This window comes from Ursus arctos, unplaced genomic scaffold, assembly GCF_023065955.2.
Source record: "Ursus arctos isolate Adak ecotype North America unplaced genomic scaffold, UrsArc2.0 scaffold_3, whole genome shotgun sequence".
NCBI classification, from domain to species: domain Eukaryota; kingdom Metazoa; phylum Chordata; class Mammalia; order Carnivora; family Ursidae; genus Ursus; species Ursus arctos.
The window spans coordinates 12,749,506-12,768,000 of NW_026622985.1; the positions used below are offsets into that span (position 1 = coordinate 12,749,506).

The 18,495-nt window shown below is 36.7% G+C and overlaps 1 protein-coding gene across 9 annotated transcripts in view; it reads right to left on the reverse strand.

Moving 5' to 3' along the window:
• Positions 1–18,495, reverse strand: part of SUGCT (succinyl-CoA:glutarate-CoA transferase) — a 756,457-nt gene that overhangs the window by 421,153 nt on the left and 316,809 nt on the right. For all 9 annotated transcript variants that reach the window (XR_006409930.3, XR_008956284.1, XR_003317135.4 and 6 more), the window contains one exon: positions 1,417–1,519. Coding sequence is in view for 5 of the 9 variants with exons in the window: in XM_026502829.4 (XP_026358614.1) it covers positions 1,417–1,519 (103 nt within the window). In the remaining 4 variants the exon portion in view is untranslated. The remainder of the gene's footprint in view (positions 1–1,416; positions 1,520–18,495) is intronic.

The window sequence follows — 18,495 nt, forward strand, 5'->3', positions numbered from 1 at the left end:
GGAATGCTGATGATAAAACTCTCAGAAATGATCTCTACAGAGATGTGCCCTTGAATCAAGTCAAACGCCAACTCCTACCCATCTCGGTACCACTTTTAAGGAGGAAAATAATAGTAAAACCCACCCATTCCCCCACGACGACTTAAAGCCAAAGCTTGGCCTCATTTGAAGTTATGAAGTGAGAAAACTGGTCCTTCGGGTCTAGTACATTTCAAAGTGTGCGCACTGCTACCTCGTCGCCAAGGAGCCATTAATCACCAGGCATTAATCCACTGACGCAGCGAGGACCCTGACACATAAACTCAGTACAGATCCAGGAGGCCCCCTCATCTCAAATACTTATCAGCCATTGTTTTATTGCGGACAAAGCCTTGCCATATTCTTGGCAGGAAGAGATCACAAAGCAGAATTCCTGAATCCATTCACTTTTTTTCTCCAGTAAATATTATAAACACTGAATTAAATACGTCAAGTCTCCTTGAAGCAGATACTCATGTAAAAGATAGGTACCAAAGTTAAAGAGGTAGGTCAGTTTTCAACAAAGTTCTTCCCCCTTAGAAAAATCATATTCCATTTTCAATAATTCATTTGAAAGAAAAAGCGGTTGCAGTAGAAAGAATCTTCTTAGACCTATAAATTTGAAGTGTTGGAAGCTGACAAGATATGTGAATAATCATAGTGAAAGCTTCATAGAAAAAATGGTATTCCTTTACGTATCGGGATTAATATTCGAATCTGAGAAACAGTAAATTGCTTGCAGTGATACTGATTAAAGTAATAAATCAAAAACTATTTTGATAACATCTACAAATAATAATTTGAACAATGTTATAGAAAAAAACTTACGTTTAGGTGATCCTTATTCCTGGCGCCCGAAAAGAAGCTTATAAGAATTGTACAGTACAAATCTCAATTCAAATACAACTGATTCTTCACAAATAATGCACTTTGTTAATCAAAACATACAAAAGCCTCTCATTTGCAAAATTAACTATGACTTGCTTTGTACACTTTAAGATAGCCATCTGGTGAGATGAGGGCTACAACTATAAAAGTTGTCAGACTTCCTTCTACAGAGAATGAACTCTGAGGACCTGAGCCCAACCTCTCAATTGTCTACATTTCGCATTTTTCAGGAGAAACAAATGTCCTGACCTTGCAAACTTTATGTAGACACTGCTGCAGAAATATGTTAGATGTGATGGACATAAAAGTATGATTATACACAGCCTGTTCTCAACTGATTCTTTTTACTTCAGACCCACGGTTTAACGTAACCGTCAAAAATCATGTTATGTGACTTAAGCTCAAGACCAATGGCTCACCGTGTATTTATGTGAATCACTCTGGATAAAGAAAGAGAGGCAATTTCTTGTGTTTTTAACTGCCATGTACTAAAAACTTCAAAAACCAAACCTGGGGTTCTGTAAATACGTTCTTCATGTCGTTGATTGGGCCGTACGCAACCCCGCTGCCTTCAAAGAGGTATAACCACTTGCTGGTCATTTCTTTTTCAAACCTAGGAACAGACCCCAAAAAAGATGCATTTTTACAAAGAGCATAACACAACGTTTTTTTTTTTTTTCTCATATGGCTCTCTTTTGAAGCAACCAATAACAACAAAAATATGTTTCTTAGGCTTTCTTTGAGAATGTTGACTAACTGAAACAACTTGACTTGCCCAGAAGTGGCAAGAATAGCCACCCAGCTCCCATTGTTTGAAGGTCCACCATTAGAGATATCATCCCTCCTATTCCTGTCCCTGTGTGTTTTTTGACAGAGAGTCCCTTGGAGAAGACAGACTATGTGGGAAATGGTTTGACTGAGTTTTAATTCTTGTGGTATTTAGCACTTAATAAATATAACAATATAATTAAATGCAATTCTGAGCATAATGTCATTGTGCAAAGTTTTTCAGGTGTCAGGCATAGTACATCAGTTTAAGGTAGACTGATGTACTAAATTATTCTTCAAAACAAAAAATAAACAAATGTAGTTGTTTTAAAAGAAAGCTATGTTTGGGATGCCTGGGTGGCTCAGTTGGTTAAGCAGTCGACTCTTGGTTTCAGCTCAGCTCATGACCTCAGGATCCTGGGATCGAGCCCCGCTTTGGGCTCTCTCTTCAGGAGGGAGTCTGCTTCTCCCTCTCACTCACCCTCTGTGCTCTCTCTCTCTCAAATAGATAAAATCTTTAAATTAAAAAAAAAAGAAAGTTGTGTGTTCCACCTCCATTATATTTAAAATACACCAAAATTATCAGCCACTACCATTGGCCTAAGCACAACTTTAGCTACTTATTTGCACTATGACTTATAATCAGAACAAATCTAGGCATGTGAAGACTGATATATCAGTTTAGCCAGCAGCACTCAAACCCAGCCAAGTCCTTTACCTCCGTTTTGTTTTTTCTATAATTTACAATTAAACTTCACAGACATAAAAGCTTATTTGATTGCCTTTATTTTCTCTATTAGGTGTAAAGAGGACCCAATTCATTAATGAGATTCACCATCTTATATTTCTTCTTGTTAAGACAGTGAAACAGAAATAAAATCTTGAATCCTCAAAGACAATTCAACAGTCATAATTTGTAATATATGAAGAATTTATAATTACTAATTGCTAAAATAGCAAACTATTTCCAGTTAACTAATAATCTAGGTGAAAAGAGATTATTGGTAGGTTATCTAGGTAAATAGATTATCTAGGTAAAATAGATTATTGGCAGCAAGCAGAAGGCTTCACTACTAAGGGAGGGCAAGTGGAAATATAGTAGAAATAGTATTCATGGACTTCTACTCAGGAATCTTAGACATAGCTAAGAATTAATCTTAGGTTTGCATATTCCATGGGAAATTATATTGGAGAATTCACTACTTCTTCCACTGTTTACAACAAGGGTAAAAACAATATCAATACTTTGAGGATACTTTTCTAATGTCACCATTTTGATGAATAAAGATTTTTCATTGTCCATTTGAATTATAGCCAGTAATGTTAACTATCCCTACTTAGTACACAATGAAATATTTCACTTCGATATCCTGAAAAATCTTCTTTCATGGGAACACCACCATGCAGGATGAAATGTCTTACATTAATCGATTCTTAGCATCCTTCTTTTCTTTTCAATGACTGTTAAAATCATCTCCTAGCCAAGACTTCCTAAGACACATACATCACCAAAATGATATATGTTGAAAGAATAAAAGAGATACTTTGAACCTGGAGCCTTTACAATCCGGGTGTCAATCATTTAAGTTTCCATAAGCAGAGCGTTATCGTGGTTAACCTGATAAGTTTTCAAGACAAGTGAATTTATCACCACCAGACTCACCCAAGTGGCCTCAAAGATCTGCACAGAAAATGCATGTCAAGATCCAAACAAACCCATAGCTACAGGCTTGCCAACAGAAAACTCAGGGGAATAGTTGAAGTTTTAGTATTTATATAAGCTTTTCACCACTGGGCAGAAGAGAGGGATTTATTTCATGTTATGGAAAACAACGGATGCACTTTGGAAATGAGACTGGGGAGGGAAGCCGTGTCTGGAGCGGCAGTGGTGACCACTGTTTGTGTCTGTGCGTGGGCGTGGGTGTGTTCATAAATGCCTTCCACTCCAGCGTTCAGAGAAGGAACATTGCGGCACTCTGCTGCTCCCAGAGGACACATCCATCATTTTCTTCTGAAAATCTATCTCTTGATCTAAATCTGATGTGGAATTCTTTCCTTTATCTATGCAAAAAAGCTGTAAGCGCATGTTTTTATTAACCACAAAAATGCTGCTAAAAAAATGCAAAGAGTTGTTCTAAATCACTTAGGGCAAAACAGTACTGAAGATAAGACAGGAAGGGTGTCCTCAGATGCAGTGTAGGGAGCCTCAAAGCTACAGCCTCCTCTGGGAATTACCTGGAAACTCCTAAAATAATTCAGACTTCATTGCGAACTTACTAAATCAACCCATATATTAAATTTTAGATTTTTGCTGAATTCGCTTACTGTCGATTGAATCATTTCGGTAGATGAAACATTGGTACGTGAAGATAGACCTGAGTTTAAATTTCTTAGCATCAAAATTTTACTTAAAGAACAAACAAAAAACTTTTCTTTAGAAAATGGATTGAAGTTGCAGCAAATCCAAGACAAGAGAGAAATTAAGAGATACAGGCCATGAAGGTGGAGCTAGAAATAATTCTAACACTAATGATGACTAAATGCTGGTTAGGATATCTTGCAGGTTTTCTCCTCACAAGCACACTGTAAGGGAAGTATTATTCTCGTATGACCAACAGGAAACTCAGGTTTGGAGAAATTAACTTGCTCAAATTCATAAAGCTTTTTCCCCCCAAACTTTTTTGAGGTATAACTGACCAATAAAAATTGTATATATTTATTTTGTACACCATGGTTTTTTAGAGAGCGGTGTAGTGCAGTGATTTAATATACATATACATCATAATAAGATTAGCACAATCAAATTAATTTACACATCCTTCACGTCATGGTTACCATTTGTGTGTGGGGGGGTAACATTTAAGACCTATTTAAGAACATTTAAGTATAAAATACAGCATTACCTTCAATGACTGATTCTTATAACTGAAAGCTGGTACCCTTTGCCCAGTTTCTCCCCCATTTCTCCCCATACCATAGTCCTGGGCAACCACCATTCAACACTCTGGTTCTGTGAGTTTGACTTTTTAGATTCTGCACATCAGTGAGATCAATGCAGTATTTGTATTTCTGTGTCTGGCTTATTTCACTTAGCACTAAAATGCTTCTTCACTTCCATCCTCTATACCTCAAGATACATTTCCTTATATTAATACTCACTCATTCATTCCTGATGCTTTTAGCAAGAGTTTGTTTTGTCCCAGTCGTGGGGATTACAACAATAAAAACGTCCCTGTTTATCAAAGATCATACAGTCTAATGGAGAACACAGCTAAGGAAAGTGATGATTTGCAATGCAAGATGCCGAGACAAAAATGAGTGTACAGCCTACAGTTGAAGGACCAAAGGAGGAGACCTGAATGGGCCTGGGGAGTCAGGAAAGAGTTCAAAAGCCAGGTGACATCTGAGCCAGATGCTGAAGGATGAGGTAGTATTTTCCATGCGGAAGATGGAAAGGAGAGAGCAATGTGTCCAAAGACCCAACCTGGAAAGAATCTAAGATCTCCTGTGCTCTGAGTGGCGAAGGATGAACTGGGAAAAGAAGGTTAGAACCAGAGTGCAAGGCATCTTGTCTGCTATGCTAAGGATTTTGGATTTCCACTGGCCATGAGACACCCAGAGAGGTCTTTCAGCAGGGGGCTGACATAATCAGCATTAATACAGGGAACGGAAGGATACAGATGAGACCAGAGGCAAAGAAACTTGACAGGAGGCAACAGACTCTCTCCCTCTGATGCATCTTAAATCTCCCCCTCTATCAATATCTTCCATGTTATTATCAATAATAAACAAGTTTTTGGGGCGCCTGGGTGGCTGAGTCAGTTAAGCATCTGCCTTCGGCTCAGGTCATGATCCCGGCGTTCCGGGATCGAGCTTCACATTGGGCTCCCTGCTAGCTGGGGAGTCTGCTTCTCCCTCTGCCCTTTACCCCACTCGTTCTCTATCTAATAAATAAATAAGATCTTTCAAATAAGAATAACAACAATAATAAACAAGTTTTTATTCAAAAAAAAGTTTTCTTGACATTCTTACCCCTTTTGTTCCTATCTTATTTATCCATTTCCAGTCGGCCACGACTGCCTGAGCCTCTGAAATCTGACTTGTTCACCAACAACTTTTCTTGCCCCATCACCAAGAGTCTTCAGGGACTGCTGCCCAATACTGCTTTCATAGTCCTCAACCTATCCGCTCTCTGTGCATTTGATGCTGTTGACTATCTTATCTTTATATCCTATGCTATTTTACTTATTGGATTTTTAATATCTCTGTGGACATTTCTGTTTCTTTTATTATTTTACCTTTTCCTTCCAGTACCAATATCCTTTGTTCTCTCACTCATCTAAGTAATCCTGTCATCTCCATGCAGATGATACCCCAATCTATTTTCAGCCCTAACCTTTCCCCAAGTCCCTCTTCCTAATTACCATGGGATATTTCTACCCAGATGCACTATCATCCCTGGAAACACAACCTGCCCCTGGATGACTAAGACTTCCATTTCCCCCATAAACCTTGTATTTCTCCCTTGCCTGAATTCACACTCTTGGCTAAACTGGGAACTCTTTCTTTTCATCATCTCTTATAATTTACACATAATTGGCCTGTACAATCAACTTTTCAACAGTTCAGTTTTATTTATCTAGTCCCACTGTTACTGTCCCAATTCAGGCCCTTGGTTCTTCACACTTGGGACTATGGTGATATTTGATTAAAAACTTATTGCCTCCCAAGGGAAACAAAGGCAAAAATGAATTATTGGGAGCTTTCATCAAGATAAAAAGCTTTTACACAGCAAAGGAAACAGTCGACAAACCAAAAGACAACCTACAGGATGGGAGAAGATACTTGCAAATGTTTTATCAGATAAAGGGCTAGTATCCAAAATCTATAAAGAACTTATCAAACTCAACACCCAAAGAACAAATAATCCAGTCAAGAAATGGGAAGAAGACATGAGTAGACATTTTTCCAAAGAAGACATCCAGATGGCTAACAGACACATGAAAAAATGTTCAACACCACTCGGCATCAGGGAAATACAAATAAAAACTGCAATGAGATATCACCTCACACCGGTCAGAATAGCTAAAATAACAAGTCAGGAAATGGCAAATGTTGGCAAGGATGAAGAGGAAGGGGAACTGTTGGTGGGAATGCAAGCTGGTACAGCCACTCTGGAAAACAGGATGGAGGTTCCTCAAAAAGTTAAAAATACAGCCACCCTACAACCCAACAATTGCACTACTAGGTATTTACCCCAAAGATACAAATGCAGTGATCCAAAGGGGCACCTGCACCCCAATGTTTATAGCAGCAACGTCCACAATAGCCAAACTATGGAAAGAGCCCAGATGTCCAATGACAGATATATGGATAAAGAAGATGTGGTAGGGCCGCCTGGGTGGCTCAGTCGTTAAGCATCTGCCTTCAGCTCAGGGCGTGATCCCAGAGTCCTGGGATCAAGCCCCACATCAGGCTCCTCTGCCAGGAGCCTGCTTCTTCCTCTCCCACTCCCTCTGCCTCTGTTCCCTCTCTCACTGGCTGTCACTCTCTCTGTCAAATAAATAAATAAAAATCTTAAAAAAAAAAAAGAAGAAGAAGATGTGGTGTATATATATACAATGGAATATTACTCAGCCATCAAAAAATGAAATCTTGCCATTTGCAACGACGTGAATGGAATTAGAGGGGTAGTAGGCTAAGTGAAATAAGTCAATCAGAGAAAGACAATTATCATATGATCTCACTGGTGTGTGGAATTTAAGAAACAAAACAGAGGAGCATAGAGAAAGGAAGGGGAAAATAAGACAAAATCAGAGAGGGAGACAAACCAAAAGAGACTCTTATTCATAGGAAACAAACAGGGTTGCTGGAGGGGAAGGGAATGGGAGGATGGGGTAACTGGGTGATGGGCATTAAGGAGGGCACATAATGTAATAAGCACTGGGTGTTATATATAACAGATGAATCACTGAACTCTACCTCTGAAACTAATAATACATAACATATTAATTGAATGTAAATAAAATTAAATTAAATTTAAACAATAAAACTTATTGCTTCCAATTCTCCTCCTTTCAATGAAATGAATTTTAGTTATGTCTCAAATCTGTCCAATTCTCTCTTTCCCAAGGATTACTATCTTCTCTCACACTAGAGAAACAGACTGTTTCTTCACTGCTATACCCCCGTAACTTAGAACAGGGTTGGCACTCAATATTTGCTGAATGAATATATGACTAATTGGTCAGAATTAGAGGGTCTCGGTCACATTAGCTTGAATAAGTGGGGTGGATTCCTTTCTCTCCAAATATTCCTGAGACTATGTTTATTTAGACATGTGGTTGGGAGAAGGAAGACAATTTGAGGGTCTTCAGTTTAAATGTAATATCACAGTATCTCCTCTTTTCTTTCTTCTTCCACACTGGTCTCTAAATTCTTCATAGAGATATGTCTTATCAAAAATAAATTTCAAGTTCCCAACAACTAACTTATAAACATAATATTTCCATTTAGGGACTATGTTATCCAGAAAATCATAAGATCTTAGGAATTCTAAAGACCTTAAAGATAATCTATTGTTTGGGGCGCGTGGGTGGCTCAGTCAATAATGCATCTGACTCTTAGTTTCAGCTCAGGTGCTCATCTCCTGGCTCAGGAGATCGAGCCCCACATCAGCCTCCATGCTCAGGGGGAGTCTGCTTGGATATTCTCTCCCTCTGCCCCTTCCCCCACTCGTGCACTCTCTCTCTCCCTCTCAAGTCAATAAATAAATCTTTAAAAAATTATTTATTGTTTTTTGTGTCCTACAAAATCATCCTGTTATGTATATTGAAAATATTTCTAGTAATAAGGAGCACACTAGCAGCCCAATTACTGAAAGTACTCAAACATAGGAGGTGTGCTCCAATAGAAAAGGCAGGAGATGTGGATAGATCTGGGTTTGAGTCACAGCCCCAGCACCTCCCACCTATATGACCTTAATAAAAATATCAGATAAATTTTTCAAATCAAAATTTTAATTCTCAAAACAATTCTGTGAGAGAGGTATCATTATTATGCTCCTTTTAAACATGAGCAAACCAAGATTTAGAGAGTTTAAGTAACCTTTTTAAGTCATATCAACATTAAGTAGTCACGCTGGAAGTCTATCCTGGGTTCCAAGCCCATGTGCTAACCATCACTTCCTACTGCTTGACTCTAGGTAGCAAAGTCCAGGACAGCAGACCAGACAGAGCTCTCTGAGTCATGTGCTGCCAAAGACCAGTCCCAGAGGGCTTAAAAAGGAATAGTTGAAGCCTAGCATCCTGGCGTTACTATTAACTGAGAACCTTTTGGGTACTAGACACCATAAGAAATAACTTTGTATATATTATTTCTAGTCAACATAATACTGTGAGGTGTGTTTTGTGATTCTGATGACTAAAGAATTAGGGCATAGAAAAGCCAAGTAGGGAGGTATATGTAAGAGAAATCTATCAGCTCAAATCTGCCAGCTGGTGGGATCTTGAACTGGTCTCGTTCTCTATACTCGTTCAGTAAGGTAGACCTGCTAGAAGTTAGCATCAACCCAATCAAGTCCAGCACACAGTGCCACCCTTAGGCCACTGGCAAATCAGAGTTGGGGGACAGAGGGAAGTTAACCCTGTACTGGGTGAGTCACCTAGGCTCCAATAATCCCAATTTCTTTTCCACTGACCATTGATCAATTCTATGGTCCTACAATGTCTCATAATATTGACCACCATATTCCAATCTGATCTTTTCAAAATTTTTTTTTTAATTTTCTAACCTCACCTAGCTTTGTGATGGTGGGTGAGTTCTTTAACTTCTCTGAGCTCCAATTTTGTCATCCGCTATAAGAAAATTATAGTTGTAGATTGCTTTACACAGCATCTAGCACATAGTAAGCATTCAATAACTGCTATTTCACTTAGTAGTAATGTCACGTACACTAAAAATAAATAACAATAATAAAATGTGTCTAAAATTGCAAATCCAAGGAAGGAATTTTAACAATTTATATAGCAGATCATATTTATTGCTGATCATCTCTCAAGATATTCTATGGTTATAAAATCATTATGTTGTGCACCTAAAACTAATATAATGTTATACATCAATTACGGCTGACCCTTAAGCAACATTGGTTTGAACTGTGTGGGTCCACTTATACACAGATTTTTTTTCGATAAATAATATACTGTTAATATATTTTCTCTTCCTTATGATTTTCTTTTTTTTTTTTTAAGATTTTATTTATTTATTCGACAGAGATAGAGACAGCCAGCGAGAGAGGGAACACAAGCAGGGGGAGTGGCAGAGGAAGAAGCAGGCTCATAGCAGAGGAGCCTGATGTGGGGCTCGATCCCATAACGCTGGGATCACGCCCTGAGCCGAAGGCAGACGCTTAACCGCCGTGCCACCCAGGCACCCCCCTTATGATTTTCTTAATAACATTTTCTTTTCTCTAGTTTACTTTATTGTAAGAATAGAGTATATAATACATATAACATGCAAAATGAGTTTATCAACTGTTTACGTTATCAATAAGGCTTCTAGTAAACAGTAGGCTATTACTAGTTAAATTTGGGAGTAGTCAAAAGTTATATACAGATTTTCAACTGTGTGGGGGTCTGGCACCCCGACCCCCACGTTGTTCAATGGTCAACTATATATCTCAATCAAAAATTATTTTTTAATTTTAAAAACAAAAAGTCAAAGTCAGTGACTTCTAAAATGTATATACATGCACTTTGTTGTTATTTCTTTTTCTAGAAAATATCAGTGTTTGTACTGAAGCCTCTAGGGGATCGGTGATGACATCAGCGTCAGGAATCTCCACTGGTCTTTATTACACCTGGAAATCCCATAGTAGCTAGTGACAATGCAAAGATTTCAAGCTAAGCAGGGAGTAATAAAGCAAACACATTTCACCAGGCTAGCAACCATGAGAGTTGAAACAATTTAAAGAGGTACCAACATCAATATAGCTTGTAGAGAAGCCACAGAGGTTAAATCTTGTCTCGTTTGTCTCATCCTAGTGGTTCAGAGGAAGTCCAAAGTCTCAATTCCTGTTGGTGATAAAAGAGAATGCCTACTGGGAGTCATGCTGTGTCCATAGCTATGTGAGGTCTCATTTCCCTAAGAGGTCCTTAGGTGCCCCTGGACCAAATCTGGTGATTTAAAAGTCAGTGATAGTAACTTGGAGCCTTTGCCCTTTATCCTTACTTCCCACTAGACTTTGTGAGATGCTCAAAGATACTTTCTTCATGATTTTCAGAGTTTCTTGAGCTAAGAATATGGCAAGATTTGTGGCAAAAGTAAAATCATATCCCTATTGGTTTCATGAATTTTTCCCCACTTTTGGGTCAGAACAGAAAAGTATTTCAAGGATAAACTATATACAGAGACTTTGTGACAAGACTTTAAATCTTTGAATCCCCTCAATCATTTTTCCACATAAAAATTCAGGACTCAAAAATGTAAGTTATTTTGGGGTTCTAGTTAGTTGTATTTTCAGAGAGGTTTTATATGAAAATCCAAATGTAACTTAACTAACATTGGAATACAACTTTATGTTGTAAAAGCAATCTTCAACACACACAATGATTTATTCATATAATTGGAAATATGAATCAATTTGCAAAAAAAATTCATATTTTTGCATAAGTAGAAAAGTATACCTGGTCTTGTTGCTATACTGTTTCTACAGTAGAGTTGTAGATTTGTCAACCATGGTTTTCTGAATGTAAGTTTCGGTATTTATACACCCAGAACCCATAATCTTTTAAAATTTGTACACATTAGTTACATCCCTTATATAAAAAAATATAAATACACTTGTGGATTTCCCCTAAGGGTGGCTTTCCAGAAGAGTGGAGAGAAACTTCTCTTCACACTCCACCTTCTTGATTTATGAAAGACTGTGCCTTTAAACTCCAAGTAATTTTGCAAAAAAACAGAAAGCTAAGTAAATATCTTGCAGAGCCTTAACAAAAACAATGGAGAATTGCAAAATATACTACACTGGAAGACAGTAAGAACTGAATATAACTTTGTAAAGATATGCTGTCCACATAACATAAAAGATTTCAGAAGAGTTTATTTCAATATCATAGCAATGCTTCCCTCAGATTTTTAAAAGAAAATTCAGGAAAATTTCCACTAGAGTTAGTTCTTAAATTTTTAAGTTTATTTTTTATTTTACTCTTGTAAAATGTTTCAAAAATGCGAAAAAGTGCATGAAAACTATGAAAGAGAAAACTATAGAAAAGAGAATAATACAAATATTTATGTGGCCCACCCACATCATTAGAATCTTAACATTTTAGCATATTTGCTTCACATCTTTAAGGAACAAAATGTTACTGGCACATGTGAAGCCCCTTTTGTACCTATCCTTTACCTTACTGTCCTTTTTCTTCTTTTCAGAAGAAACACCATCCTACATCTGTTTGGATTAATCCATAAGTGATATAAGGTATCATGTGGGTTTTTAAACTTTATACCGGAACTTGCTTTCTTATTGAACATTTTAATTTTAAGATCTATCTGTATTCATACATAAGGATTTGGCTCAAGTGTTTTATCCACTGGGCACATTCCTGTGTGAATATTCCACAGTTCATCTTTTCTCCTATTTATGGTCCATCATTGTTTCCAGTCTCTTACTCTTATTCACAATGCTTCACTGGAACCTTATACTTTTCTCTGTCTATTCCAGTAGGATTGATTCCCTAAGGTATATATGGAGAAGCAGAATTGCTAAGTCATAAAGTAGACACATCATCAGCTTTATTAGATTGTGTCAGACTGTTCTCCAAAGAGCTTGGTGCCAATTTTTGCTTCTTCTGTGCTCCACATTCTTACCAATTTTTGTTGTCAGACTAAAGTTTTGTCAATCTTGTAGAGGTAAAATGGTATCACATGGTTACTTTAAATTAAGTTGCATTTCTCACAACTGGAGAAATTAAACATCTTTTCACAAGTTTAAAGGCTATTAGATGGGTTTTGTTTGTTTGTTTGTTTTTTCTTTTCTTTCCTCTTTGTATTTTTTGCACATTTCTCAGTTGGACTTTTTTTTTTTTTTACTTATTTATGCACTTTAAATTTCTTCTAGCTCATCTTTTAGCCTTATTTACCTTTTCATACAGAAGCTATTAATTTTAATGCAGACATATCATGATTCTTGTCCTGTAAGGTTTTTGCTTTTCATGTTGACTTAAGAAGTAGTATCTAGCTTGTAAGTTTGCCATGAGGAATTAAATGTAAAGGCGTATATAACAGTGTGGTACAAGTCAGTGCTACATAAATTACATTAAATAAATAAAACTACACTGACACCACTGGAAAGGCAAACGGTTGACAAGGAGGGGGAAGAAACTAGAAGTTTTGAAAACAAAAATTTGGTACAGGGCTACATTTCATAAATGGATAGCCTACAGATAATGTCTCTTTGGACAAATCTGAGCAAACCCAAACCAAACCAATAGGATTCCGTAAGATCCAGGCTGAAGTCTACAATGCAGTAACTATAAACAGGCCTGTGACACTTCTATAACCCACAGAGAAACAGCTGGAATTAGTTGGGTGGCGTTTCTACGGTAAACAGAACCACAGATTTAATATTTCCTGTAATCTTCTCAGACCTTATTTCCTCTTAGGAATTTATCTCTACTATTACTGATAAATTATGGTTAAATTATCCTTTTTCCCCTCTAGCATTCACTAGCTCTCTCCTTTGTCTGAATGTTAAGCCACAGGCCACACAAAAGATGGAGTAAGAGTCCATCTGGGGAATCAAGTCACTGCCTTCCAGTACAGGGTCACTTGGAACTTTTCCTATGACTTGCTCTTAAACACATCGAGACACGTAGTAGGCTGAGTAGCCACTATTTCTTAAGGTTCACATTAATTATTACCACATTCACACTGGTCCATACGAATGATCATTCACAGTTCAGAAACATACTCTGTTTTGTACAGATTTTAAATGAAGTGCGGGTCATATGTTACAACAACTTGATAGCCTTTGCTGTGACTGTCCACACAGCCCAAGCAGCATCACTGCAAACATGATACAGGGAAGTTGCCCACATTGCCAAGGTACAGTGATACCTTACACCAGGGCTTCTCATACTAAAAAGTAAGCCTCTTGAATAGAGATCTCTTCATGAAGAACCACTAGTTGAGCAATATGCAATTATTGTAGAAGAAAATATTTAAATATCAATAGACACAAAAGAAGAAATAAAAATCGATAACCTTACCACACAGAAATAATTTTAGTTTATACATAACCTTTAGCATTTTTGTATGAATATACATTTTGAGAAATTTAAAAGGGATCATAATGGGTTTGTTTTTTTCTTTTTTAGTGTATTAAAATACACATAAAATTTAACATTTCAACCTTTTTTTTAAAGATTTTTATGTATTTATTTGAGAGAGAGTGAGAGCGAGAGAGATCACGAGGGAGAAGGAGAAGCAGACTCACTGCTGAGCAGGGAGCCCAATGTGGGACTCGATCCTAGGACCCTGAAATCATGACCTGATCTGAAGGCAGCCATTTAACCGACTGAGCCACCCAGGCACGCCCCCCATCTTGACCATTTTTAATTGTACAGTTCAGTGGCATTAAATACATTCACAGTGTTATGCAGCCATCATCATCATTCATGCACATAACTCTTTTGATCTTATAAAACTGAAACTCTATACCTATTAAACACGAAGTCCCCATCTCTCCTCCTCTCCAGGCCCTGGCCCACCATTCTACTTTCTGTCTGTATGATTTTGACTACTCTGAGTAACCTCATATAAGTGGAATCACACAGTCTTTGTCTTTTTGTGACTACCTTATTTCACTTAGCATAATGTCTTCAAGGTTAATCCATGTCGAAGAATATTGCAGAATTTCCTTCCTTTTTAAGACTAACTAGAAATTACAAAACATTTCTGAAAGAAATTAAAGACCCAAATAAATGGAAACATGTCCCATGTTCATGGATTAGAACATTTAATATAGTTAAAATATCAATATTATTCAAAGCGATCTATAGATTCAGTGCACTTCCTATTGAAATAGAAAATTGTAGATATAGAAAAACCCATTCTAAAATTCATATGGAATATCAGGGGACCCCAAATAGCCAAACAATCCTGAAAAAAAACAAAACTAGAGGACTCACACGTCCTGATTTCAAAATTTACTACAAAGCTACAGTAATCAAAAGTGTGGTTTTTGCATAAAGACAGACATAGAGATTAATGGAACAGAATAGAGAGCCCAGAAATAAACTCTTACATTTACAGTCGGTGATTTCTGATAGGGTACCAAGATCATTCAAGGGGGGAAAGGGCAGTTTTTTGACAAATGGTGTAGGGAAAACTGAAAACTATATATCCAGATGCAAAAGAATGAAGTTGACCTTATCTAACACCACATAAAAAAATTAATACAAAATGGATCATGGACCTAAATGTAAGATCTAAAACAATAAAACTCTTAGAAGAAAATAGGACAAAAGCTTCACAACATTGGATTTGGCAATGATTTCTTTGATAGGAAACCAAAGGCACAGGTAACAACAACAACAAACAAAAGACAAATTGGACTTCATGAAAATTTTACAAATTTGTACATCAAAAGACATTATTCATAAAGTAAAAAGGCAATGCACAGAATGGGAAAAATATTTGCAAATCACATATCTGACATGGGATTAACATTCAGAATATACAGAGAACTCCAAAAACTCAACAACAAAACCACACAATCCAAAAATGGGCCCAAGGACTCGAACTGACATTTCTCCAAAGCGCATGAAAAGATGCTCATCATTAATCATTAGTGAAATGCAAATCAAAACTACAAAAAGATGCCACCTCACACTCACTAGTACAGCTACGACCCAAAACAAACACTAACAAACAAAACAAAACAAAAACAGAACCAGAAGTGTTAGCAAGGATGTGGAGAGACTGGAACTCTTGTGGGCTGTTGGTAGAAATGTAAAATGATATAGCCACCTAGAAAGCCGTATGGATATCCCTCAAAAAATTAAACATAGAATTGCCATGTGATCTAGCAATTCCACATTTGAGTGTATATCCACAAGGAATGAAAGCGTGGTCTCAAAGACGTATTTGTACATGTGTGTTTGTAGTAGCATTATTCACAATCATTAAAATTCCGTGGAAGCAACCCAAGTGTCCATGGATGGATAAATGGTTCACAATGTTTTGTAACCATCTAAAATCTGGCAATCATATGTCCAATGGTCAAGGAAGAGTCACCTACCATGGCATTTGGATATTTGTGTTGTATTTTCCTAAAGTGTGTGAATATTGCTTCAATAAACATCCTCACAGCTAAATCACTGTACATGATCTTATTTCCTCAAGATTCATTCCTAGAAATGAAAAATTTTTTAATGTTCATAATTTCAGAACATTTTTATATTTCATTCACTGAACAGGAATTTACTGAGTTCCTCCTAAGTGCGAGGAAGTGTCTAGGGTTATAGCAGTAAACAAAACACAAAAATTCTCATCTTCTTGAGGTTTGCCTAGGAGACAGGATAAATGAGTAAATTCTGTATTACTTGTGGAAGTGCTATGGAGAAAAATAAAGCAGAAAATAAACCCCTTCCATGAGTGGTTATACCATTAATAGGATGACTTAAGAAGGTCTCAATGAAAAGAATAAATGTTGTCACATGCATTGAATGAACAGTTTCTCTTACGGAAACTCAGAAATTCAGTATTATTTTTATGTTTCCCGACTTGGTAAGCCAAAAAAAAAAAAAAAAAAAAGACATCTTGCTAATTACTAATGCTTTTTATTATTTGTTTATCTCGATTTACAAAATGCCTGATAATATTCTTTCAACAATTTTCTATTGGGTTTTCCTCTTTCTTATTAATCCAAAGGTTTTGACAAGTTTTGTATTTACCTTTAACTTTTATTTATGGTGGTTTTTATTCTTTATTTTTTGATTCTTTTATTTTTTAAAGATTTTATTTTTTTATTTGACACAGAACGAGAGAATACAAGCAGGCAGAGCAGCAGGTAGAGGGAGAGGGAGAAGCAGGCTCCCCACGGAGCAGGGAGCCCAATGTGGGCTCAATCCCAGGACGCTGGGATCATGACCTGAGCCGAAGGCAGACGCTTAACCAACAGATGCCCCTCTATGGTGGTTTTAAATGTACAGAATTTTTAGAATAATTCTGATTCTCAAGGACATAAGTGAAAATAGAATTAGAAGAACCCATAATTACTCATTTGCATTATCCTACATCACATACACAATAATCTCATAATAACTACTTTAATCCTACCACAAATAAGATTTAAAAAAAAATTTTTGACTATGTGGCCCCAATTCCACCCCCATGTTTAATGTTCTGTATCTCTGTATCTATATAGTCAGAATACATTGCCACTGCATATTATACTCTTTCCCTTCGGCTCTCATTTGGTTATATTATATATATTTCACATAAATGAGGCTTGCCACCAGCCTTTAGGTCACTATCTCTACAGTCAATTTTGTTCTCTGAAGCTCAGTCTTTAGTAGATGATACTCAATTCTTGCATAATTATTAACAATTTGTATCCTTTTTTACTTTAACGTCAGATTTAATGGATATGAATATCCTTAGCTTGCTTTCTTTGAGTATCTTTAAAATGTTACTCACTTTTTTTCTGGCGCTCCTGAAAAAAAAAGTCTGATACTTAAATTTTTTCCCTTATAAATTATGTATTCTTCTTGCCTAAAGACTTGAAGGATATTTCTTTAATTCTTTAAAGTCCAATAATTTTACTACGTCTTAGTGTTGTTTTTTAAAGTCAATACTCTCAGATACGTGGTAAGCTATTTCAATATATAGCTTCAAATCATTTTTTTTAACCCCAGGAAATTTTCTTCAATTATAATAGCTATCTCAAAAGTCTGAGAACAGATATTATTATGTTCTTAAATATTAAAAATGTCCTTTATGAACTAAACAACCTCTTGCTGAGGCTACCAAATATGTGAGGAAACCACATAAAGAAACGAAGGAAATGAACACAAAATTCAGTGTAGCTGCTCCTTCCTCCCAGGGGGCAACAGGAAGATGACACAGTTTAGTAATACACAGGTGGACTCACATTCTGGGTTTTGAATGAGCGGTACTTTTCCGGGAATTCATTAATTATTTTGCTTTAACATTTAAATAAATATTACCTATATTTTTTATTTTTTTTTATTTTTTTTAAAGATTTCATTTATTTACTTGACATGGGTGGGGGAATGGAGACAGCAAACACAATCAGGGGGAGCAGCAAAGGGAGAAGGAGAAGGCTCTCTGCTGAGCAGGGAGCCCGATGCAGGGCTCTATCCCAGGACCCCGGGATCATGACCTGAGCCAAAGGCAGACGCTTAACCAACTGAGCCACCCAGGTGCCCCTTACCTATATTTTTTTAAATGTCTTTTATGACACGATGTATATTAGTTTGTGTTTCCAAACTTTATAAACACCCTGTTGTTTCTATGTTTGTTCTTTTCCCCTACTTTGGGTTTATACCTTAGAGACTCCTATTAGCCATGTCTTAGGGTTTTTTCCCCCAACATCTTCAACATTTGGTGCTTCCTCAAATTCTTGTTTGAAATATATTTTTTCATTGCTTTTTAATTTTTACAATTTTCTTTATTTTCACTATTTTCCTGGAGAATTATCTGTGTTGATTTCCTCTTGTGTTCCTTCTAATTTAATCTTGATTTTTTTCTTTTGTACCTAATGTTTTCCTGAGTTCTTTCACTTAATTTCTG